Genomic DNA, 24,621 nt, shown 5'->3' on the forward strand with positions numbered 1-24,621 from the left:
ATAAGTTTATCAATGAAATGCATTTTGTCAATGACAGAAAGTCATTTTGTCTGCAGAATGCAGTTAGTCGTGTACTAGAACATGCATTTCATGGACGAAATGACATTGTGTCCCTGGCGAAAAGCCACCTTGTTGGCGGCCTATCCGTAGTCCAAATGCACCTGCAAGTCATCGCCACTGTTTATGTCGTCGATATAGAACCAGTGCAATAGAGTGCAATCTATAACTCTAGTTCTATGTACACTTGACCTCGAACCTCTGTAGAGACCGCGAACAGCGCCCCGCTGTAGAACAGGCCCGGGCTTTGATCTCGTTTTCTTGTGGTAAAGTACAGTAATGTTGTCGTCGTGTTATTATTATTAGTCTTTGAGCGACAGTCTATTCCCGCCTACCACCTCCCCTCCCCAAAAAAAAAAATCATTCCCTCCCCTCTGTCCGGTGTCCCGCAGCCGGCCAGAACAAATAGTTGCTGTTGCCGAGGGCCCTAGCGTGAAAAGCGGCACGATGCCCTCCGGCCTCTGGCTCACGGTCCCGGGCTGACTCCGTTCGGCGGTGACGCGGGCGGCCGCGGCCAGAAAATGGCGGATATTGTGGAGTTGCGGGTAGGCGAAAGTGTGATGACAGCTGGCCGCTCCTCGCTGCTGTTCTGAGCCCGTCGGGGCTCTGTCGGTCGGCGCCCATGGCTGCTCCGGGCTTGTGTGAGACGCGCGGTCTCCTGGTGGGGGTTTGAGGGCCGCTGAAAATTCCGGTTAGGACGTCCGTGTCTTTTTAGGTCAGTAACATTGTCAGGAAAACAAAATGTTCTCGAGCACCAAGTTAACCTGTCCCATTTAGCTGTAGCCACTATGCTAACTAACTTGTATATTTATCACGTTGCGGCATTTTCAGCCTTCGATTTTACGCGTCCGTGTGGCCGTTTCTCCGCGTCCATCTTTTCTTTTTTTGCGCCTCATACACGCAGAATTATAATTTGCTTAGTTATGTTAAAACTCTTCAGTGCACAGGGAATCCGGTTAGCATGCTAGCATCGCTTGTACAAACTCATATGCGGCGCGTCCTAATCTTGGGAGACGTTGCTTAGTTTTTAATTTGCCCGAAACTCTGATTTGGTGTAGTTAATATGCTTTCCTTATTTACAGCAACAAAACAACAAACACTGCTAACTGGCTAACGCAACTTCATGTAGGCGATTCACCCGAAAGCCTCGACTACGATAGATGGACAGATAGATAGATAGATGCCTTTATTGTGACCAAACAAGCACTGTACGTGTACAGTGACAATAAAAACCTCTTATCTATCTGACGCGTTCGGCAGCATCGGCTCCATGTAGCTGCGTTAGCCTGTTAGCCGTGTTTGTTTTGTTGCTGCCCCGCTGCCTGGATATGTAATGTCCGCTGTGATATTATACCCGTTAATAACATTATTTCGACACACCTTTTTTCCCCCTCAGAATTTTGGGGCATCACATGTGTTGCAGTATGGGACACTGCAAACTCCTAAACTTAACACGTCTGCATCTTAAGTGTTGTTTCAAAGAATCAGAATTCTTCAGCAAATGTGTGTGTTAATGTTGATCTAACTCGTTTTGGCCTCAATCCTAACATTTTTAGATGCTTTTAGGTCACGTAAGTTGAAGAGTTAAAAAGAAAATGGATAAGCACGTAAGAACAGACAAGCATGGATCGTTTAATGAAGGGTCAGTCGGGTTTTCTCACTTTTTCTCTGGGTTTTCTGTTATGATGGGAGGGTTATGAATTTATGACACTCAGATGGGAATGACCGCAAGTTCTGTTTATGCTCATTTGTCATAGTCATTGTCATGCTCATATGCATTATCTTTGTAGTGACTTTGTAATAAAATAAGTCACTTTTATTACAATTATGCTTTGTGATAGGCAATGATTGCATACAATAGACTACATGGCACAAGTATTCTTTACAGGCTACTGAAACTCTATTAAACACAATCACGTTGCTTGTTTTGCAGAATATGGTATCGAGTTTCCGTGTGTCAGAGCTACAGGTGTTATTGGGATTTGCAGGACAGAACAAAAGCGGCCGCAAGCACGAACTTCTGTTGAGGGCCTTACATTTGATCAAGAGCGGATGTAGCCCAGCTGTACAGAACAAAATAAAGGAGCTGTACAGAAGAAGGTATCCACGGACCGTTGTCGGCCTTCCAGACTTGTCCGTACTCAAAGCCAGTGTCAGAAATTATTTCCAAGAGGAGGGCACGAGCCCCATGAACACGCACCTCTTTGCCGCTGCTGGACAACAGCAGCACCAGCTGCTTTCTTCAGATTCTGCGTTTTTTCATGAAGCAAAGCCCAGGATGAATATGCAGCAGGCTTCCCCGCTTATGGCTCCAGTCCATCCCGATGTACAAATGAAGACACTTCCCTTCTATGATGTGCTAGACGTCTTGATCAAGCCCTCAAGTCTGGGTACGTTTTTGCTAGGTATATGTTAATGCTGCTGTGCAGCGCAAGGGCCATGCATTTAATTTGATTGAGGTGTGTGTTGTCACAGAGTCTTGTGATTTTGCAGGAGCGAGTACTGCTCAAAGATTCCATCAGGAAAAATACTTCATCTTTGCCTTGACGCCTCAACAAGTGAGAGAAGTATGCATATCACGGTAGGCTTTATTATTTTTTATTTATTGTTTAAGTGACATTCACTGTATTTACCAGTTATGTATGTTTGTGTCTTCTTCCAAAGGGACTTTCTACCAGGCGGCAGAAGAGACTATATGGTTCAAATTCAGCTACGGTAAGCTACCACTCAACATTTGCTTGCATTTTTAACTTGATTTTTATTACTATACTTGTTCCCTTTTTACTTTGTTTTATAACTTAATAAAACTAAATATAGAAGTTTAGGATTCATATCACTGTGTTGTAAAGGTTTAACTATGCTCGTGACTAATAAAATCTTGAATCATTAAAAATATTACTTGTTTTGTTTAATTGAATAATACATACTGATTTTTTTTCTTGCTTTATCATTAGATTTTGCCTGTCTGAGACCAGCTGCCCTCAAGAGGACAATTATCCCAACAGTCTGTGTATCAAAGTCAATGGGAAGCTCTTTCCTCTGCCTGTAAGATCTCATGAATAATTTTAAATTAACTTCATAAAAATAAGCAAACGCATACCATTTTGTGGAATGCATTTGTAATGAATTTGAATACTCTTAATACCTCCCTTGGATTGAGCTGACTTTGTCGTGTTTTAGGGATATGCCCCGCCTCCCAAAAATGGAGTGGAGCAAAAGAGACCTGGGCGGCCATTAAACATCACGTCACTGGTTCGACTCTCTTCTGCAGTTCCCAATCAGATCTCAGTCACATGGGCACCTGAGATTGGGAAGGTAACAATATTGATTCATTTACTTATTTTATATGAAGTTGTTGGTAATGTTGGTGACTGCTTAAACATTTGACTGATGCACTATTAATGGAATGATAATTTGTGTAACCATTTTAACTATTTTAAAGAGTAAAAGGAGTTGATCTCTATGACCTGTCATCTTGTAGACATACTCCATGTCTGTGTACCTGGTGAGGCAACTGACGTCTCCACTGCTCCTGCAGAGGCTGAGGATGAAGGGAATCCGGAACCCTGACCATTCGAGGGCTCTAAGTATGACTTTCAGTCTGACCATCTGGTCTCTTCTCAATTTGAAATCCCCTTCATAGATAAGCTGAACTTCTCTTTTCGTCTTCTCTTACTTCTCTTTTAGAACTAAATGTAATCAATGAACAGAAATTGATCCTGGGGAATTAGATTTTTATTGCCTTATGAACTTGCATGTTTTAAAACCCAGCTAGCAGTTGACTGCAAACCCATTTGATATCCCTTTAAATTAAGTTAACTAACATGACTTTTGCAGTAAAGGAGAAGCTAACTGCAGATCCAGACAGTGAAATAGCCACAACCAGTCTTCGAGTGTCCCTTATGTGTCCGGTAAGCATAGGACTTATTTGTAGCAGAATTTATTTGTGAGCTGGACAGGCCTGGTCTTGCTTGATCAGTTGGGGGAATGAAAACTTGTCATTGGGTCTATAGCTGGGAAAGATGCGTCTGACGGTGCCATGTCGAGCGGTCACCTGCTCACACCTCCAGTGCTTCGACGCGGCGCTCTACCTGCAGATGAACGAGAAGAAGCCGACGTGGATTTGCCCTGTGTGTGACAAGAAGGCCACCTATGAGAGTTTAATTATTGACGGGTCAGTACGTGACTTTTTTTTTTTTCCTTCTCCCTCCTGTGTTACTGGATTCTGTTTCTTTCCCAGTTTGTGTGGCATTACAGAACAGTTGTCATGCCTGAGTCAAATGCCTCCCCTCTCTCAACGTCTCTCAGATTGTTCATGGAAATCCTGAATGACTGTACTGATGTGGATGAAATCAAGTTCCAGGAAGACGGCACGTGGTGTCCCATGAGGCCAAAGAAGGAGACCCTGAAAGTTTCATCTCAGTTGATCCCCAAAGTAGAAAGTAAATGAGCCGAAGCTTCTTCAGAGCCACATTTGCGTTGCATGCAGTCAAAATAGAGTATACACAAACACTCCTTTGTTAGATCCTTTGTTCATTCAATTATACATGCATGCATGCTTTCTTTGGAACAATTATTAGATTATATTTCATGACAGGGCGGATGTTTGTGTGAGGTCCAACAGATGTATGGCTTATCCAGTCACTTCATAAGTCATGTTGCCATTTTGGCAGAGACAAAAAATTTCACTGCTATTACTGTTTTTTTTTTTTTTTTTTTTGGAAAGAAATCTTGTTTCTCAGATTATTATTTCCGGCAGTCAAAATAATAAAAATTGTCAATGCTGAATGATTGAAGGTTTAATGTTTGCCTAAAATTAGCCAGATTTTTCAGATTTTTTGTATTCAGATTTTTGTAGGTTCGCAAGTATTAAATCCAGCTTGTGGGACTCAAACTCATTTATATGAATGCTGCTCTTCTAAATCCCTCTAACCCAGGCTCTGTCCCGGTGAGACAGTGCACTGTTGTCCTCCCCAAAGAGGCAGGCAGCACAAAGAAGGCGGATGTGATTGACCTGACTCTGGAGAGCTCGTCTGAAGATGAGGAAGAAGAGGTGGACCCTCCTCTCAAGAAACGCTGTGTTTACATGTCAAAACCTGAGGAGGTGCACACCAAGGGGTAGGAAGTTTGGTTGAATTGGGCTGCTATGGTGATTTAAAGAATTTCTGGCCGCCATGTGATGTCAGCTTGCCACAAAAACTGTGTGTACGTACATGCATCGTGATTCTCAAGTGCTCATGTTAAATTTCCTCCATACAGAGTCCTGACCTATCAGCCTTCAACAGTTCGGATGCCAACGGTTCAGACCATGGACCCTTCCTACCTTACGTCCTCCCTCGCTGACTATGCAGTTCCATTCCACCCCTCAGCTTTATCAAGTATTCCCACAGATATGCAAGGCATGTCAGGTTTGTCAGTTTCCTGCATGTCTACTGTTTTGTAATTGCATAATTCAATCCAAAATATAACTGCATCCTCCTTTCTTTTTGTAAAGGTCTGGACTTGTTTTCATTAATTCAAGGAGACCCACAGGTTTGTTGCTGTCTTTACTTCAAATTTTCCTGAAGAGCTCTATCTAAAACACGCTTATAATTTCCAGTCCTGGAGAGCTGCCACCCAGCTCAGTTCACCTCAATTAGAGCATGAAGCAGGACACGGCTCTCAAGGACTGGATTGGTAAAGGCGTGTTAAGATACCAAAGTGTCTAGTTAACAGTATCTATGCAAAATGATTCTGACTAAAATGTAACTTGACTCTGTGGCCCAGGCCAGAACTGTTAGAGCTGACCATCTGCTCTGTGTCCTGCAGCATTACCGAACGCCTGTGTTCCTGGACAACTTGCCCAGCAGCCTTCAGGGTGCCACCACCAGCGGGGGCCTGGTGGCCTCGTCGGGACAATACGAGTCCTCCGCCCACACAGCCAGCTCCAGCCATGAGCCTGGGGTCATCACAGGCGGGGCAGGAGCAGACATAATTTCAGACATCATCTCACTAGACTGAGCTCCACTCCCAACTGCCCTTTCATCTCCATGGACCAGAGATACTGTTGCCTCCTTTACCACACCAGCAAAGGGGTGTTTTTTTTTTGTTTTTTTTTTTTTTTCTAATTTTTTTAAAATTGTTGTTATGATTTTTAACAAATACATTGCCTTTTGCGTTCTCTGAAAGAAAGGAGAAAAAAAGAAAAAAGAAAGACTGTGAATGCTGGAATGGGTTCCTGGCGGTAGCATCAGCCGGTTGTTTGGAGTGCTGGTGAACGTGCTCTGTGGCAGCTCTTCTTTTCTAGGACTCAACACTTCTATGAGGTGCTGTTTTCTTTGTTCTTGTTAATTAATGGTTCTCTAGTCCTAGCAATAAATGCATCTTTGTTTTCTACACTGTGCGTAAGAACAGCCGTGATCCCCATTTCTGGTGTGGTTATTTGCTTTATTGTTATTATTATTATTAATTTAGTATTAGGTCTTTACCACAAAAAGACCAATCAGCCGGAACAATTTTTATTGTGTTTTTGGGATACTGTATTGGTCATTTTTTTTATACATCACAACTGAAATACATTTTAGGTCTTTTACTGCAAGCTCATTATGAAACAAAAACTGGTGTTGACTGGTGTTTCTATGTACTGTTTACCTCTTTTTGCCAGCAGCAGTTTTGCTCAACAACTATGATGATGTGGATAATTGACCTATTGCTTAGAACTGTTACGCTGACCGGTGTGTATTGAGTGCACAGAACAGGTTCATTTCTGTGTGATTTATAGCCACCTCCCTTTCATTCACTGAGCCACGTTTTATCAGCAGGTTTTATTCCCGATTTCATCTGGGTTGAGTGATCCATCACAGTAACCTCATTGTGTTTCATGCACCCAGTATGTCATATATCTTACTTACTTGAAAAGAGCCATATATTTAGTTACACATGAAAAATTAATACTATTACTTCTTACCTGCCCCTATAATTATCAGTTGGGCTGAGCCCATTTCCCATCAACCTGTACTCCATGCCGGTTATTGTTAATGTAATGTCAGCAATGTTCAAACCCAGACTGTAAGTCTCCAACTGATGGAATGATATTTTAATGTTTTGTTTTTTTTTTTCCAAAGAAAATACACAGATTCTCAAGGTGCTCAGTTTTATTTGTTCTGTTTTTTTTTGTTTTTGTTTTTTACAGCAATGAGAATTTTTTTCCTCCTGTAAACCTTTTTTTTTTTTTTTTTCTTTCACCACACTCAAGTTTAATTATTGTGTGTCTGTATTTCTGTGTGTTTTTATTTTATCATTATACTTCTCATTTCACATCTCATTGTATAAGTGCTACAGTGGCCATTTGCACTATGGACTTGGCAAGTCATCACAGTTTGTCCAGGAAGTTGTCCAGAGGTGGGATGCCCTCTTTCAGGCCTTTACGTTTGCGTGTCTCACAGACCACCTGGCTGGGTCGGCTATTCACGTCATAGGGGTCGCCGGGGAGGATCTGCCAGTGGTCGAACACACACTGGGGGAAAGCCTGGCCTCCCGTGTTGGACCTCAGGTCCGCCGTGAAACCTGGTGGAAAAAAAAAAGCAGAAACGTTAGAATTGTTGATATTAATGTCAACTGCTAAAAATCATCATCATGTGGCAGACATGCCGTACCAAACGACTCGTTGACTGGAAGGTATGCCTTTACAACAAAGATGGGTGTTCCTGCAACCTGTGACTCCTCAAACACGTGACCTCTTTTCCTGTTCAGGACACCATAGATTCCTCCAACGACTTGCTCTGGACACTGTGGACACATTCAAGGCTTCTAGTTCAAGTATCAAGCAGGATCACTGTCCTGTCTAGTCTGGTAAAAAAAAATTAAACAGTTTGAAAATGGCAAAATATACCTAGGAATATGTAGAAAAAAACATTTTGAAGTTGTCAAAAAACTTAGCGGGTAATTTCTCGAGGGTAAGTTAACACTACCACCACCACTCTCATCCCCATCTCGTAACTAGTGGGGTATTTCTGTGCCACTACGTGTTCATGAGTTCACCCATGAAAAATGCTTGAATGAAGCACTGAGATCATGTTTGTGATGTCAAGGACGTAACCTGTCCTACACCTGCTCGTATTGACGGGGGGGGGGGGTAACGTCACAGAGACGCACAAAAAGAGGTGGTGTCGATTGGAATCATATTGCCAACTCTGGTGTGGTCCACCTGGTGAGAACATGGACAGGACAGGATGAAACGCTCTCACACAATTTGAGAACCTTCAATTATGGGTATGATTCAATGTTGTCTTCTTTCTGACCAATACATCTGACCAATCAGCAGAGAGAAATTTGTCAGTGGCATTGGTTCTTGTTCATTCCCTTGGTTCCTGTGACATTCCCTTGTTTCTTATGATGGGTGAAACACTGCCCTCTACTTGATGGATAATGAATTTGGCCAAAAACGTACACACACTCCACATTTAAAGAGCATGTGCATGTGTCTCACACTGCCATGGGGGCAGAATTCACCTGGATCTCCACCAGGTAGATGGGCTCCATTAGCCTTGGCTGTGCGGTCAGAACAGAGGCATAGAGAACCCTCCGGGCTGTAGGGATAATCTGACCACCACCCCTGTGGATGGCGTCGGCATGGAGCGTCACGTCGTGGATGTCGAATCGCACGGCTCTCATGTTCTCCTCACACAGAGCACCCTGGGAAGGACCAAACAGAGAGCTGTTGGAAGTATTTTATAAAACTGTACATTCTGTTATTATCATCCTGCTGCATGGGAACAGGCGAAGTTCCTGATTTATGAGGGTTTTCTCACTTCTTTGGTTGCCCACTGGAAGCCAGCCACAACGCTGTCTTTGATCTCATTCAGGTACTGAACTCCCTTAGTGATGTCAACAAGGATGTTGGGTCCGTTTCCATCAGGACCAAAGCACCAAATCTTTCGGGCTTCGGTCACCTCCCACTCATACTTCTCAGCCAAGTATCGAGCCCGCTGCTTCAGCTCCTGCCGGGCACTCACATCCCCCTTATCGATGTCCTCGGCTAGCCCGTCAGGGAAGGGCCGCGACTTCATATAAAGACGGTTGTGCTTGTTGGGAGACTTGGACAGGCAGACCTGGTCAGAGTCATCGCTCACTGTCTCACGGTATGAAACAACAGGGTCTGATTTCTGTTAGGAAGTGCAAAGTCGTAAAATTAAAAAGTCGTGATTACACACACCAACATTCAAAACTTTAGGTCATTAGTAATGTCTTTGAAAAAAAAAAACTCCCATCCAGACATTGTTAGTGTAGTAAATGACTACTGAAGATGGAAATAATGTAAATAAATGGAATCATCACTATTTCTAACGTTGTCAATGACAATTTGATATTCATTTAGTCGTTGTCTCCTGGCTTCTCATATCAGGGGTCGCCACAGCGGACCAAACGGTCTGGTTGTTCGTGCAAAGACTTGGAACAACAATGACGCCGGATGCCCTTCCTGACACAACCATCCCCATTTAACCAGGTTTGGGAATGACACCAAGAAAAACACAGTCACATGCATCCCGAGTGGCTTGGTTTTCATATTCGTTTAGTACAATTCTCTAATTAATGTCATGCTTTTTTCTTCACCAAAAACAAGGACCTTTTCTAAATGACCGCAAATGACAAATTACAAATGACAAAAAACATCTTTCCCTTTACTGGATCACATTTCTGCAGAGCGTACTTACCTTCAGTGGAATACAAGCATGATCTTCCTCCAGATCTTTCAGACAGATCTCCAAATGCAGCTCTCCAGCACCTGCCACAATGTGTTCCCCAGACTCTTCAATGATACACTGTCAAATGAACGACAGGAACATCCAGCAGATCAGGTCCCAAGCTCTCCCCTGATCACATTCAGAGACGGGAGAGTTCTCCTCTAACCCTACCTGGACCATGGGGTCAGACTTGGCCAGACGTTTGAGACCTTCCACCAGCTTGGGCAGATCTGCGGGGTTCTTGGCCTCCACGGCGACTCTCACCACAGGGCTGACGCTGAACTTCATCACGCGCATGTTGTGAGCGTTGTCGAACGTGGTGATGGTACCTGTCTTTACCAGGAACTGGTCAACTCCGACCAGGCCGACGATGTTACCACATGGCACGTCCTCAATGGGTTCCACGTAGCGCCCCATCATGAGAATGGTTCTGTGTTACCAGACAGCATTTATTAAAAACGTAAATATGGGGGGGGGGATTAATCATAGGATGTGTGCTTTATGTATGTTTGCGGGTGATAAAGCTAATGCTGAAGATGTAGAACAATGAATAATTTTTACAATAAAATTCCCCTCAGAAATGTTAAGGCCGATGTCAGGATTTGTGAATAAGCTGAGGAACGGAACTGCTTTTGTGTTATTTTGGCCAATTGTGAGTGCATAAGGACACGCTCTGGCAATACTGCAGCACGATGCAAGAAATGCTGAATTGAGGCTGTCCAAATCATTTCAGAACCTCTGGATGGGCTTCAGATAAAGATCCTCCTTCTTTCCCGGGGTGTAGTTTGGCCCCATGATGCGCACTTTCTGTCCAGTGGCCACAATGCCAGAGAAGACACGACCAAAGGCATAGAAGCGCCCCTTGTCACTGGTTGGCACCATTTTGGAGATGTACATCATCAGAGGACCTTTAGGATCACAGTTCTTGACTCCTGTTGAAAATGGTGATAAATATATGCCTCAGACGCCACATGCCGAGGAGCCTTTTCCAGAAAAGCACGGCACCTTGTTTCAACTCACCCATGGCAGCTTCATCATCACCAGGGCCTTCATACAGAAGCTCACAGCGGTACTTCTGGGCCGTGACTGGGGAGGGCAAATGAATGGTGATCATCTGAAGCAAAGCGTCGCCTGCAGGCAACCAGCGGCGCATCACGGCCTGGACAACACAACAACAAGGGTTTCAAATGCAACTGACACAACGCACCACGATTTAATCCAAAAAATAGAAAACTATCAGACCTTGAGCAGAGGCTTCCCCTCTTTCTCCTTATCTTCAGCATCCAGCTTCACTTCAAGCTTCTCTATAAGCTTCTGGGTCTCCTCCTTCTTGAAATTCATTATGGCATCGAACACCTTTACAGAACAGCACAGGGCATCAGTGGACTAAATAATGTAATAATGTGTAATAATAATGAACAATTTGTATCCATAGACACACAAAGTCACTCATCATTTATCTTAACATTTGCAATACAAGCAACTAAGACAAATACACATACAGATAAAACTAAATACAATACAAAATAATCATTAGTTGTATTCAACAAACAACACGAGATAAAAAGTAATAATAAAAACAGTACTAATAAAAAACCTTAAAAATGGGATCCAAGACGAGCTGACAGAATGTGCGAGGGAGCTTCTTCCCTTCGCCATTAGTTGCAGTTTTGCTGAATTTGCCAGCAGCAGGATCGAAGTACCTGGAACAAAAGTTGAAAAAATAAATGAACACAGGTTGTGTATACAGTTCAAGCAGGTTCAGAGGCATCTGGTTGTGAAGATCATCATCAGTGTGATGAACGCACTTGTCACCCCAGAGCTTCTTCATCATATCCTCTACTTTCTTGGAGCGTTCTGCAGGGGGCAGATCTGCCTTCTTGTCGCCCTTTGCAGCGAACTTGGCCACATACATTTCAGCAAACTGCTTCAGGGTGAAAGCCCAACCATGCAGACCAGAACCAAAACCAACTGTTCCCACCACAGGATCCACCTGGAGTCCAAATGTACCAAAACAAAACAACCATCAACAACCATCAGTGGTTTCAGATCGAAGTAATTATTAATAAATAATTACCCACTCAAATGTTTTAACACATCTAGTGATCCATATCTGTAGAAGGTTGGTGGTGCAATTTCTTTAATTTAGTGACATCTAGCGGCCACTAGGTGAATTGCAACAACAGCAGACAGTTGAACAACGCAAATAATGGATTAATGGATTAAAGAGTAATGGATTGATTATTTTATTTTTATTGATTTTATATTACATGGTTCTTATCTACACATTAAGTATGTACTAAGGAGTATGTATAAAGTAATATGAATGTTTAATATAGCTGTATATGGTGGACCTATTTTGTCCTGTATGGCTACTGAGATGTTATTTTAATCATTTATTTACTTTGATCTGTATTACATGATGAAGCACTATGGTGGTTCCACTCACCATGATGTTGCCCATTGGCCCGTGTTCTCCCTCTCCGTAGGTGGAGATGATGACGTTGACGTTCTCCACGATGCGCTGGAATGTCTGGAAGAGCTCGTCGGGTTCGAGCTGCAGCTCCAGCAGGGCACGGTCCATCTTGTTCATCATCAGAACTGGCTTTATCCGTTCTGCAATGGCCTGCCTTAAAACGGTCTCTGTCTGCACACACACGCCTGTGACAAAGACAGGGTAACAAATACCATATTAGGATTTCATTGAGGTCTACCAGCCAACCATAACATTAAAATGAATCTGCATTAATGACAACATGAACTTGACCGGTGTTCTTAAGCTATAATTCAGACTGAAGGACAGTTATAACTATTACATGAGACAGTTATAAAATGATGTGTAATGTGAGTGACAACTGGTGCTGTCGTACCTGACACACAGTCTACAACAACCAGAGCGCCATCGGTGACCCGCAGAGCTGCAGTCACTTCAGAGGAGAAATCGACGTGGCCAGGCGAGTCGATCAGGTTAATGAGAAAACCAGACCCGTCTTTGCACTGTTTGATGAAGGCCGAGTCGTTGTCTGACAGCTCATAGTACAGAGAAATCGCCCTGAAAGGAGGGGTGACACATGGCGTGGAAATCAGCATCTGGCAAAATTGATATCTATATCTACAATATATTATATTACTTTATATTAATCTCCAGGTTCATTCAGAAATGTCCTTGTTTTTTCATGAAAAAAGAAACTGGTTTGAAAAAAATAAGAATAGTCTGCAACAATGCTGATGCACTAGATATTGTACAGTTTTATTGGTTCATTAATCAGTAGAACAGTTATCAGCTCTACTAAGATGATTGAAAAGGGTTTTCAACAATCATACATATATATAAAGTGAAGTGATTGTCATTGTGAGACACTGCAGCACAGAACACGGTGACACAACGAAATGTGTCCTCTGTATTTAACCATCACTCTTGGTGAGCAGTGGGCAGCCATGACAGGCGCCCCGGGGAGCAGTGTGGGGGGACGGTGCTTCGCTCAGTGGCACCTCAGTGGTGCCTTGGTGGTTCAGGAGTCAAACCAGTAAGCTTATTGATTATGGGTCTGGTTCCTTACCAGCCAGGCCAACCCCTGTCCCCAATTAGTGAGGGGTTAACAAGCACAGCATAATTCCACTGGAACTCAATTGTTGTACTAATGCATGCAGACATTCCATCACAAATCAGAAATTTACAACATGAAAAACGTCCAAATTGGACTGGTAGAAGGGACCATCCAACACAAATCAGAAATTTACAACATGAAAAACGTCCAGATTGGACTGGTAGAAGGGACCATCCAACAGAAATCAAAAATTTGCAACATGAAAAACGTCCAGATTGGACTGGTAGAAGGGACCATCCAACACAAATCAGAAATTTACAACATGAAAAACGTCCAGATTGGACTGGTAGAACTTCCAACACAAAATTCCTTTTGAAAGTTGGTGACTATTTTTCAAAATCCGGGAAATCTGCAGGGAAAATCGTTTTCTAACCCTGGACACAAACTCATTATAGAAGCCTGAACCAGCCAACCAGGCAGTTTCATCCCCTCCAGCTCCAACTCATAAACTCATACATTCTGTACACTCTGCCCATTATTGTTGTCTGCACTCTTACCTCTGTGTGGGTGTGGCCATACTATGCTCATACTTTGCTGAACATGGCATGGTCATCTGCTAAGCCACACCCACACCTTTGACCATCCGCCATGTTGGCATGTGCAGAGAGGCGGGTTGCTGGCAAATGACCTCCATCACCATAACCCATCACCCTCGGTGAGCAGTGGGAGCCCGGGAAGCACCTCAGTGGCACCTTGGCGGCTCGGGATTCGAACCGGCAACCTTCTGATTAGGCCACCACTGCCCCACTGTTCGTCTTGTATGCAGCCTGCACATTGTGTACTGTGTTTAAGTGGGATTGTTCTTTAGTGGCTTTGGTGTTGTAGTGCTGAAGAGCTTTGACTCACGTGGACTTGATGGTGATGCACCTCTCCTGCTCATCCTTCCTGGTGTCGGTGAACCTGGTCTCCCCGGCGCGGGCGGAGGCGATGATGCCCGCCTTACACACCAACGAGTCGGTGAGTGTGGATTTCCCGTGGTCCACGTGGGCAATGACGGACATGTTCCTGATGTTGGACTTCTTGTCCATGATCTCGCGGATCTGGTCTACAGTGAAGTTCACCTGGGGGGGAGGGAACGCAGCAGGGGGAAAAAATACGGATCCGTCCAGGCTTCTGGACACAGAACCACACGCGAGGCATGGTGTCTTAAAAGGTTCTGGACACAGACCCGCACGCGAGGCAAGGTGTCTTAAAAGGTTCTGGACACAGACCCGCACGCGAGGCATGGTGTCTTAAAAGGTTCTGGACACAGACCCGCACGCGAGGCAAGGTGTCTTAAAAGGTTCTGGACACAGACCCGCACGCGAGGCAAGGTGTCTTAAAAGGTTCTGGACACAGACCCGCACGCGAGGCAAGATGTCTTAAAAGGTTCTGGACACAGACCCGCACGCGAGGCAAGGTGTCTTAAAAGGTTCTGGACACAGAACCGCACGCGAGGCAAGGTGTCTTAAAAGGTTCTGGACACAGAACCGCACGCGAGGCAAGGTGTCTTAAAAGGTTCTGGACACAGACCCGCACGCGAGGCAAGGTGTCTTAAAAGGTTCTGGACACAGACCCGCACGCGAGGCAAGGTGTCTTAAAAGGTTCTGGACACAGACCCGCACGCGAGGCAAGGTGTCTTAAAAGGTTCTGGACACAGACCCGCACGCGAGGCAAGGTGTCTTAAAAGGTTCTGGACACAGACCCGCACGCGAGGCAAGGTGTCTTAAAAGGTTCTGGACACAGACCGCACGCGAGGCAAGGTGTCTTAAAAGGTTCTGGACACAGACCCGCACGCGAGGCAAGGTGTCTTAAAAGGTTCTGGACACAGACCCGCACGCGAGGCAAGGTGTCTTAAAAGGTTCTGGACACAGACCCGCACGCGAGGCAATGGTGTCTTAAAAGGTTCTGGACACAGACCCGCACGCGAGGCATGGTGTCTTAAAAGGTTCTGGACACAGACCCGCACGCGAGGCAAGGTGTCTTAAAAGGTTCTGGACACAGACCCGCACGCGAGGCAAGGTGTCTTAAAAGGTTCTGGACACAGACCCGCACGCGAGGCAAGGTGTCTTAAAAGGTTCTGGACACAGACCCGCACGCGAGGCAAGGTGTCTTAAAAGGTTCTGGACACAGACCCGCACGCGAGGCAAGGTGTCTTAAAAGGTTCTGGACACAGAACCGCACGCGAGGCAAGGTGTCTTAAAAGGTTCTGGACACAGACCCGCACGCGAGGCAAGGTGTCTTAAAAGGTTCTGGACACAGAACCGCACGCGAGGCATGGTGTCTTAAAAGGTTCTGGACACAGAACCGCACGCGAGGCATGGTGTCTTAAAAGGTTCTGGACACAGACCCGCACGCGAGGCAAGGTGTCTTAAAAGGTTCTGGACACAGACCCGCACGCGAGGCAAGGTGTCTTAAAAGGTTCTGGACACAGACCCGCACGCGAGGCAAGGTGTCTTAAAAGGTTCTGGACACAGAACCGCACGCGAGGCAAGGTGTCTTAAAAGGTTCTGGACACAGACCCGCACGCGAGGCATGGTGTCTTAAAAGGTTCTGGACACAGACCCGCACGCGAGGCAAGGTGTCTTAAAAGGTTCTGGACACAGACCCGCACGCGAGGCAAGGTGTCTTAAAAGGTTCTGGACACAGACCCGCACGCGAGGCAAGGTGTCTTAAAAGGTTCTGGACACAGACCCGCACGCGAGGCATGGTGTCTTAAAAGGTTCTGGACACAGACCCGCACGCGAGGCATGGTGTCTTAAAAGGTTCTGGACACAGACCCGCACGCGAGGCATGGTGTCTTAAAAGGTTCTGGACACAGAACCGCACGCGAGGCAAGGTGTCTTAAAAGGTTCTGGACAAAGAACCGCACGCGAGGCAAGGTGTCTTAAAAGGTTCTGGACAAAGAACCGCACGCGAGGCAAGGTGTCTTAAAAGGTTCTGGACACAGAACCGCACGCGAGGCAAGGTGTCTTAAAAGGTTCTGGACACAGACCCGCACGCGAGGCAAGGTGTCTTAAAAGGTTCTGGACATGCCTGGAAGGGGAAGGGTGTGTGTGTGTGTGTGTGTGTGTGTGTGGGTCTATATTTACGCATCAGGCGCGATTGCGCAGTTCGAAATCCCTGCTGCTGCTGCAGCGCCGCAACGCACGCGGGCTGCCAGGCGACACAAACCACGACACACGTGCACACGCGTAGTCACACGTCCTCGTCTTGAAAGTACACGCGCGCGACGGAGGAAGCGCGGGCCCGGCAGGCGCGCGCCGCGCGCGCGTGAAACTTTAGCAGGGGAGCGGCGGGCGCGCGCGGGCGCGCGCGCACTATTTATAACGCGGGCGACGGGATTTCTCCGGTTGCTTCACCGCGCCGAACGTTGCAGGCGACGCCAGCGGTATTAATGATCGTAATAATCACAATATTGATATTAAAACTCGCCCTGCTATTGATCTTAATTTACAAACGCAAATGACGTTTTTATTTCAACGCGGCTCGAGGCACGAGTACGTGCGACGGGTCATGTAACTACGTCATTAAATAAACGGAATAGGACCGAGACCGCGCATCCAGCCGCAGCCGCGCACCACGGCCCTTCTTGGTTTTTTTTATATTATATTTAATTCTATTTAATTAAAAAAAACCCGACGCAGTCAGGAAAGAAACGATTTTTTTTTTTTGCTTGTTACCATTTCGGCGACGGCTTCCCCGGTTCAGGACGGCCTGGTGTGCAGATCGCCGGGCGGCTGCGCCTCTCCGGAGCAGTTCGGCGGGGGAAGAGAGCGCGCAGTGACGTAGCGGCCGAGCTTATGCCGCCAGGGTCATGTGGGTCAGCAGAGCCCACCCAGCCCGGCCCGGCCCGGCCCACGCGTGGGACACTTACGCTGTCACGGCGGAAAGTGGACGGTACCAAGATAAGACCAGCAAAAAAAAAACAAAAAAAAAACAATAGCACAGACAATATGTCGACTGTATAATATAAAAAATTCAGTGTACAAATAAGCAAAAAAAAAAAACAGTGAATGTTGTAATGTCAGTATAATACATATTTGTGAAATTGTATAGAGTGGGTAGATTTAAAAACATAAATTTGTAAAATTTGCAACACATGAATACTTGCAATATTTGTAATATTGAGGTCAATAGCAGTCACACAAGCATTTCACTGCATATCATGTACGTGACAAATAAAATTAGAATTTGAATTTAGACACACACCTGATGCACTGAAGAGAAACGGAGATGGTGTGCTGGAGGTGTGTGGTCAGTGGTTGTAGAGCCTGACAGGAGACAGGAGAGACCTGACCATTCGCAGCCTGCCGCTGAAGGAGCTGCTCATTGCTGTCAGGGTGGTGCAATGGCTAGTGCAAACGTGCACAGTTGTGCAACGTTTTGTTGTTCATGTGTCACTTTCTTGGCTCTCATTGCAACCACCAAGCCAAATTTCCAGCAAGTGCGACCTTAACCCATGAGATCCCATCTTTGGCATTCTGCATGGATAATCTGGTCCGTTTTGGTCCTGCAGAAGGGATCTAGGCTTTTAATGGGTTAAGTGGTCGGTAAAACACGATTGTAGTTGTGATGCAGATGAATACAGATTACATTCAGATGAAAATGTTCAGTCAACACACGATGGCGATGGCACTGAGACCTGGACGTTGGTGTGCAGTAGAATATGTGAGAAAATGTTTTCCAAATTCATTTATTTATGTGTTCATATATCTGCTTAATATATTCTTAATCAAAACACGTACAGTCATTATGTATAAAACACATTAGACCTGTGTTTTATAACTGTGGGGCATAAAAGGCTCATAGTTCCTGTGGTTGGAGTCGCCAAGCCTGTATCCTCAAAAAGTGTTGCACATGTGTTGCACAAGTGTTGTTCATACCTTCATATCCAGTCAAATAGCCGAATGTTGGATTACCCCCCCATCCAAAAAAATCTGTATTTCTGTGACAGGCTTGCATCAGGATTGTGCATCATAGGGTGGTAGTAGCCTAGCGGGTAACACACTCGCCTATGAACCAGAAGACCCGGGTTCGAATCCCACTTACTACCATTGTGTCCCTGAGCAAGACACTTAACCCAAGTTGCTCCAGGGGGGGGACTGTCCCTGCAACTACTGATTGTAAGTCGCTCTGGATAAGGGCGTCTGATAAATGCTGTAAATGTAAATGTAAATGCATCATTTGAAAATCATTTGTGTCACCCGAAGTCTGGTTGTATGCAGTGTTATTCATTATGTCAATTATGTCATTTACATTTACAGTATTTATCAGACGCCCTTATCCAGAGCGACTTACAATCAGTAGTTACAGGGACAGCTATGGTGTCAGTCCTGGATCGAGTTTGCCTTTTATATCAGTAAATATGGGCGAGGGGGCTTGTGCATATGTGACCATAGGCGGTTGGGGCAAGGAGACATCATCTTAATCGGCGTAATCATCATCAACAGTGCAGCATGTATTACGAAGCTTCTGTCGGTGCATCGTGGTCCTCTTCATATTCCTTCAGTCGTTGTACTAACTCGGACTGACACTGTGAACTTGTGTGCTAATGTTGTTTTTCTATCCGGTAACAAACCAGCCAATGCTCGCGGAGGACCGGCGGCCGTCCTGTCCTCCGATGCCCCTCCGCAGCAGCAGGTGGCGGTCGAGAGGAACCGGCGCGCGTCCTGCCGCCAAGAGCACCGGGCCGGAGAAGGAGACTTCGAACTTGTTGCGGTGCGCGGCAGGGCCGGCCAGCTTGTGTCCGGCATGGCTGACAGGGCCGGTGGAGGTCTGCTGCGCGGGTGGGTTGACGAAAGTAACGCCATCGTGACGGCGTGGCAGGTACCTGCGCGGGTTTGTATGCAAAGTTAAAGGCGGCTGCTGCTAGTTGAACGCACGCTAGTGGGCCGTTTCATTTGCTTTGTGATCGCAGGAGTGTGAAAGTCGTGGGGAGTCGGAGCACAGTGCGAGAACGCAGTTTTACGAGAAGAGCTGCAAACTGCTGCAGAAGATGCACGGTCAGCATGTTTCTTTGGAACTCAAATTTATATACAGTACAGGCCAAATGTTTGGACACACCTTCTCGTTCAATGTGCTTTCTTTATTTTCATGACCATTTACGTTGGTAGATTCTCACTGAAGGCATCAAAACTATGAATGAACACATGTGGAGTTATGTAACAAAAGGTGGAGACCTGGTCTCCACAGTCACCGGACCTGAACCCAGTCGAGATGGTTTGGGGTGAGCTGGACCGCAGAGTGAAGGCAAAGGGGCCAACAAGTGCTAAATACCTCTGGGAACTCCTTCAAGACTGTTGGAAAAGCATTTCAGGTGACGACCTCTTGAAGCTCATCGAGAGAATGCCAAGAGTGTGCAAAGCAGTAACCAGAGCAAAGAAACTAGAATATAAAACATGTTTTCAGTTATTTCACCTCCATATGTGTTCATTCATAGTTTAGATGCCTTCATTGAGAATCTACCAATGTAAATGGTTATGAAAATAAAGAAAACGCATTAAATGAGATGGTGTGTCCAAACTTTTGGCCTGTACTGTAGATGTAGTATAAATATACAACATTGTTCAAAGTTTAGGCTCATTTAGATGTTTCTCCGAAAATGAACCGGGGATTGAATAGGAAAGGAATTGAAAAATAATGTAGTCCAGTCCACATCTGCTGATGCACTAGATTCTGTTTGGCCTGTTTTATTGCTTCTTTTTTCAGTTGTCTTTTTTTTTTTTTTTTTTTTTTTAAGAAATAATCAGTGATCAGACTTGTGTTAACAAACACAGTAATTGTTGCTGCTGTGGTGGTAGTAGCCTAGTGGGCAACACACTCGCCTATGAACCAGAAGACCCAGGTTCAAATCCCACTTACTACCATTGTGTCCCTGAGCAAGATACTTAACTAACCTTGAGTTGCTCCAGGGGGGGGGACTGTCCCTGTAACTACTGATTGCATAAGGGCGTCTGATAAATGCTGTAAATGCTTTCTCTTTGTAAAGGTGTCCCTCCTGTCAGCAGTCAGGTGGAGCTGGAGATGACGTTGGTGTACAACACCTTCCTGTTCTCACTCACCTGTCCTCAGCACTTCGACGTACAGGAGAACCTCAGCAGAACTCTGATCAGGGGTGATTCAATTCAAATTCTTGATTTGTTAGTGAATAGCTTAACGTATGCACACATAGTCCAGACGTTGGGCAACGTGTAAAACATGTTTAGTCATTGTACAGTTATCAACAACCTGATGGCTGAGTGACACTTTCTCTCTATATGTCTGTTTATTACCTTGCTCACTTTCACAAGGTTATGTAACCAGCTGCTGAATGACGTTGGTAGGAACAGCTTGATTAGAGATTAACTATTTCATCATGGAATATTAATGTAATTTTTTTTTTTTTCATTTAGGCTTTTTGATCTTTTGATCTGATATCAGAGCCAACATTTTGCAGTACGGCTCCACCTACCGTATTATTAATGTTCTTTTTATTGATTGTTGGTTAATCTCTTGTTGTTCAGCTCTGGAGGCTCTTGGCAGTCAGGCCCTCACCTCAGATCTGGTTGCCCTGTGGCGTCTTGTGCTGAAGACCCTCAGTGATGCAGGTTTCCTCGCCTGTGTTCACAAATTGTTATGTGTACAGTGGGCACTGTGGCTCTCCAGTGGTCATCTGCAGAACATTCATTGCCTGCTGCTGATTGTGACTCAGGTGAGCATTTTTTTTAACATAACACAGACATATATTTGTTTATATATTTGAATACTATTGATTTCTTTCCTCACCTTTTTAAATGCACCACACCATTGGAAAGCCATGTAAATAAAATGGAAATAGGTTGTATGTGTTGATTAGGAATTTAAACAGAATTATCATATAAAATAATTTTATATGAACTGTGTGTGTGCATAAGCTTATGTATTAGTATTTTCATTGTGTGTCATTTTAAATTATACTTAAGGGAGAAACAAGGACACCTTCTGACGATCTGATGACTGTAATTCGAAACCTTGGGCTATCCAGTGACGAGAAAAGCTCCCTGTTGGTTGCTGTGGCAACAAGTGTTCTCAAGGATCTGTTGCACATCTGCACTGTCGTGGCACAAGGTTCTTTCCAATAGGGTTTGCACACTTCAGGTGGTCTAGTCATCAGCAATGTTTATATGTGTTCTCGTTTCTTAGGGATTGAAAGACTGAGGCAGGGATCTCACGCAGAGGCGCTGCAGGCATTTCTACATGCAACATGCTTGCCTGCACCTCGGAGACTCTTCGCCCAGGTTCATACCCTTGCAGGTCTTACTTTTGCAAAGTTGGTAAGACGCGTTAACTGCACATTTGTTTAAGGTAGATCTGAAATATTCAGTCCATATAAGAGAGTACTATTTTTGGCCTTGGTGTAGGACCAACCATACAGTGCCCTACAGTGCAACAGAAAGGCTTTGGAGGTGGACTTTGGCTGCCTAAGTGCACTGTACCAGAGTTCACTGATATACAGGGGTTTGAAGAAGACAGAAGCTGAAATTGAGGCTTTGCAACTCCTTTATTCAGTAAGTCAGTCATGTCCAGGTCATGACCCTGGATTAACTCTTACCATCCTGCACAATTACATGACTCGTGTATCAAAAAGAAGTTTATTTAAACGAGGATTGGTACATTTTTTTCATGCATTATTCATGGTTTATGTATATTGTGTTAACCCCTTGTGATATTATGTCACCTATAAACACTCTTAATCCATACTAAAAATGACCAGTTTTGATACATCGGTGTCACAAATAAATTAATAGAATGATGCTGACTAGTAATCTCTAGTCACCAACCAGGGTTAATGGGAAATAGCTGATAGTTTTAGTTAGAAGTCAAGCCATTGAAAGGGTGAGAAGAACACTGTAGCTAAACAAAGAGCATTATTTCAACATTGTTAAAAGGCAAAAGGTATAACTAATGACCTTTTACCAACCCCAGGCCACAACGCTTCGCTCCAATGTTCCACCAGCCAGTGCTGTAGTTCCACTCATCTCTTCGGACATGCTCCTCAGCTGCAAATATTTTAAATCCATCATAACTGCACCATCTTCTCTGCACATACTTTACTCTCTTGCACACGCATGTGCACTTCATAACAGGTTTGTGTTGGATCAGTTCATGCAAAATGGGATTATTGTTATGTTCACAAAAGGTTTCACTTCCCAATCTGTCCCCTCCTCACCACCAGATTTTCCGAAGCAGTCGAACACTACCTGGATCTCTTGGCATTGTTACAGTCAGATTTCATGCAGACAGTAAGTTCTGAAATTCTGATCACTTGATTTGCAAATTCATGCCAGTCAGCGTTATGGCATTAAGCAGACATCCTTATCCAGGATGACTTACGATCAGTAAGGCGAGGGTGTTTCCCACTAGGCTAACACCACCCTTCCCCTAAAAAATATTTTCAAGAAAATTATTATTATTTTTTTTTTAATTCAAGAATGGTTTAGTAAAAGTATAGTACTCTATATACTACTAGTACTGTGTAATGTATATATTTTCTGGACATCTGCAGGTGTGCACAGAAGGCAATGTGGCAGTGTTTCCCAGGATTCCTGCAGTGTACCTTGAGGCAGCATTTACCATGCTGAGTGCAAAAAAATTCTGGGATGCAGCAGCGGTTTGTGAAGAGGTCATAAGCAAGACTGCGGATCTTATTCCTGAAAAACTGGTGCTTGTTCCTCTCGCTGAAGAAGATTTCCCTGCCCCTGCCGTTCCATCAATCTTGGAATCTACTGAGTCCCGGAGGCTGGACAGGCTGGACTGTGTGTTATGGGCGGGGGCATCTTACTGCCTCCAAGGCCATGCCTACTATCAGATGAAGGAAACCAATGAGTCAGTCACTATTTATTCCAGGTACATTAAAATTCATAAGTGAGGGTATACGAATGAAAATGCTCTTTTTCTTTCATGCGCTACTATTCTGTTCATATATAAACTTCTGTGAAGTTGTGGTTCTTGTGTTTCAGATGTTTGAATCTGCTGGCAAAAGTATCTTTAAAACGTCTAGGTAAACATTTCCTGTTGCTTGTAGTGCATCTATTTTTATTTTATATGATTACTTATACCTGATCCATATGTCGTTTATTACATGATGATAAAGCAATAGCTGGCCAGCCTGTTGGAGAGAAGGACCCTCCAAAGTTTGAGACCTTACAGAGGCTTCGAGGTCTTGTGTTGGCCGGGAGAGGGATGTGCTTCATGGATCAAGGACAGTGGAAAGAGGCACTTCGAGACCTGAAGCTCAGCCTTCAGACCTCGCCAGGTTCATACTGTCAGCACCCCACTCCCTGTTTGCCAATTATTATTGGCAGGAGTAACCTTTTATGAAGCTGTTTGCAAACAAATGAAACCAAATACTAGTCCTAACTTCATTTATCATGATCTCACGATTCATATGAGGTACTGAACCATGTTACCTCTCTGATGTTACTAGGGCTGCAGAATGCACAATATGCACTGACTGAGGTATACTGGAGACTAGGCCGTAAAGAAGAAGCAATAACATGTTGGAAAGAGAGTGTTATTATGCCAGTCGAGACACCGTCAGCTGGGTAATATTTTAAAATTTCAACCCACCTTTTGGGTTCTCTTTTTTTTTTTTTTTTTTTGTAATATGTGGTGTGTTAAGCATTTGGTTTTGTGTTTTAGAGATTTCCCACTATACCTTCAAGGATTCTCTGAAGACAGTTTATCATTTGACCTTAATGACTTGAGGAAGAGAATGGGAGAGGTCTGTCAAACTAGTGGACTTTCAGCATGATTACTTTGTGTTGCTCCTTTGCTTTTGATGACTTCTTTTTATGCTTTTTTATGAAAATATTTTGAAGGTTTCAATTTAAATAAACCCAAATGTGTTGTGTGTTATTTATTACAAAAAAACATGAATGTCACATGAATGTCCATTTACAATATACTGAAGTTTATCAGAAAAATAAACGTGGACTTTATTACTGTAATGTGATCTAAATATCAAGTTTAGTTTTAATAGTATAAAGTATTATTATTTTCCATTCTCTATTCCAAAATGTCTATCAAATGTTTATCTTCGCTGATTGTACTCTATAAATATAAATTCAAAGTTTTTGATTTACAGACATTTCTTTTGTTTTCTATGACAGCCAATAGTGTTGAGACATGTCGCAATTTTCTAGAAATTCTTGAAGGATTTACATAATAGCGGTGACTTCAGCCAATCAGGCTAGTTCCTCCGTTTCTTTCTGTAGAGCCCTGAGTTACCATTG

The 24,621-nt window shown here is 44.3% G+C and overlaps 3 protein-coding genes across 12 annotated transcripts; 2 read left to right on the top strand and 1 right to left on the bottom strand.

The window, feature by feature from the left end:
* Positions 1-249: 249 nt before the first annotated feature.
* pias2 (protein inhibitor of activated STAT, 2) lies at positions 250-7,202 on the top strand. 7 transcript variants are annotated; one of them, XM_028995097.1, is made up of 15 exons: positions 251-772; positions 1,624-1,699; positions 1,991-2,447; positions 2,533-2,638; positions 2,722-2,772; positions 3,012-3,102; positions 3,238-3,372; positions 3,539-3,644; positions 3,895-3,968; positions 4,071-4,231; positions 4,366-4,499; positions 4,995-5,175; positions 5,317-5,465; positions 5,552-5,589; positions 5,866-7,200. In XM_028995097.1, the coding sequence occupies exons 3-15, from the start codon at positions 1,994-1,996 to the stop codon at positions 6,055-6,057; spliced, it is 1,872 nt and encodes a 623-aa protein (XP_028850930.1). In that variant the 5' UTR covers positions 251-772; positions 1,624-1,699; positions 1,991-1,993; the 3' UTR covers positions 6,058-7,200. The 7 variants fall into 7 exon arrangements, with proteins under 7 accessions (XP_028850927.1, XP_028850932.1, XP_028850926.1 ...); XM_028995098.1 differs by having other exon boundaries at positions 251-602; XM_028995094.1 differs by lacking the exon at positions 1,624-1,699 and having other exon boundaries at positions 250-602; positions 5,317-5,456; positions 5,866-7,202.
* A 35-nt stretch (positions 7,203-7,237) lies between these two features.
* Positions 7,238-17,199, bottom strand: eef2l2 (eukaryotic translation elongation factor 2, like 2). Its single transcript, XM_028995092.1, has 15 exons — positions 17,050-17,199; positions 14,234-14,448; positions 12,650-12,831; positions 12,229-12,440; positions 11,588-11,772; positions 11,377-11,482; positions 11,022-11,135; positions 10,800-10,938; positions 10,516-10,711; positions 9,951-10,209; positions 9,750-9,857; positions 8,847-9,200; positions 8,548-8,730; positions 7,692-7,824; positions 7,238-7,602 (listed from the first exon to the last, which is right to left on the bottom strand). Exons 1-15 carry the CDS (start codon positions 17,050-17,052, stop codon positions 7,409-7,411), a joined length of 2,583 nt encoding a protein of 860 aa, XP_028850925.1. The 5' UTR covers positions 17,053-17,199; the 3' UTR covers positions 7,238-7,408.
* A 1,854-nt stretch (positions 17,200-19,053) lies between these two features.
* Positions 19,054-24,241, top strand: fancg (FA complementation group G). Of its 4 annotated transcripts, none has more exons than XM_028996650.1 (14): positions 19,054-19,207; positions 19,287-19,371; positions 20,358-20,483; positions 20,872-21,059; positions 21,310-21,454; positions 21,530-21,660; positions 21,748-21,894; positions 22,313-22,473; positions 22,563-22,629; positions 22,893-23,233; positions 23,347-23,387; positions 23,481-23,642; positions 23,814-23,931; positions 24,029-24,241. In XM_028996650.1, exons 1-14 carry the CDS (start codon positions 19,121-19,123, stop codon positions 24,138-24,140), a joined length of 1,911 nt encoding a protein of 636 aa, XP_028852483.1. In that variant the 5' UTR covers positions 19,054-19,120; the 3' UTR covers positions 24,141-24,241. The 4 variants fall into 4 exon arrangements, with proteins under 4 accessions (XP_028852483.1, XP_028852485.1, XP_028852486.1 ...); XM_028996652.1 differs by having other exon boundaries at positions 19,063-19,155; XM_028996653.1 differs by having other exon boundaries at positions 19,063-19,155; positions 20,377-20,483.
* Positions 24,242-24,621: the final 380 nt, after the last annotated feature.

This window comes from Denticeps clupeoides, chromosome 11 (genome assembly GCF_900700375.1).
Source record: "Denticeps clupeoides chromosome 11, fDenClu1.1, whole genome shotgun sequence".
NCBI classification, from domain to species: Eukaryota; Metazoa; Chordata; class Actinopteri; order Clupeiformes; family Denticipitidae; genus Denticeps; species Denticeps clupeoides.

Excerpts from the sequence above, each read along its gene's own strand:
- pias2 (XM_028995093.1), top strand. The coding sequence starts at position 579 with ATGGCGGATATTGTGGAGTTGCGG. Across the intron at positions 2,773-3,011 it reads ATGGTTCAAATTCAGCTACG|ATTTTGCCTGTCTGAGACCA; the intron begins GTAAGCTACCAC and ends CTTTATCATTAG. Across the intron at positions 4,500-4,994 it reads GTTGATCCCCAAAGTAGAAA|GCTCTGTCCCGGTGAGACAG; the intron begins GTAAATGAGCCG and ends CCTCTAACCCAG.
- eef2l2 (XM_028995092.1), bottom strand. Across the intron at positions 10,712-10,799 it reads TGATGATGAAGCTGCCATGG|GAGTCAAGAACTGTGATCCT; the intron begins GTGAGTTGAAAC and ends CATTTTCAACAG. Across the intron at positions 9,858-9,950 it reads AGTCTGACCCCATGGTCCAG|TGTATCATTGAAGAGTCTGG; the intron begins GTAGGGTTAGAG and ends TTCATTTGACAG.
- fancg (XM_028996650.1), top strand. The coding sequence starts at position 19,121 with ATGGCTGACAGGGCCGGTGGAGGTCTGCTGCGCGGGTGGGTTGACGAA. Across the intron at positions 22,474-22,562 it reads GCATGTGCACTTCATAACAG|ATTTTCCGAAGCAGTCGAAC; the intron begins GTTTGTGTTGGA and ends CCTCACCACCAG. Across the intron at positions 23,932-24,028 it reads GTCGAGACACCGTCAGCTGG|AGATTTCCCACTATACCTTC; the intron begins GTAATATTTTAA and ends TTTGTGTTTTAG.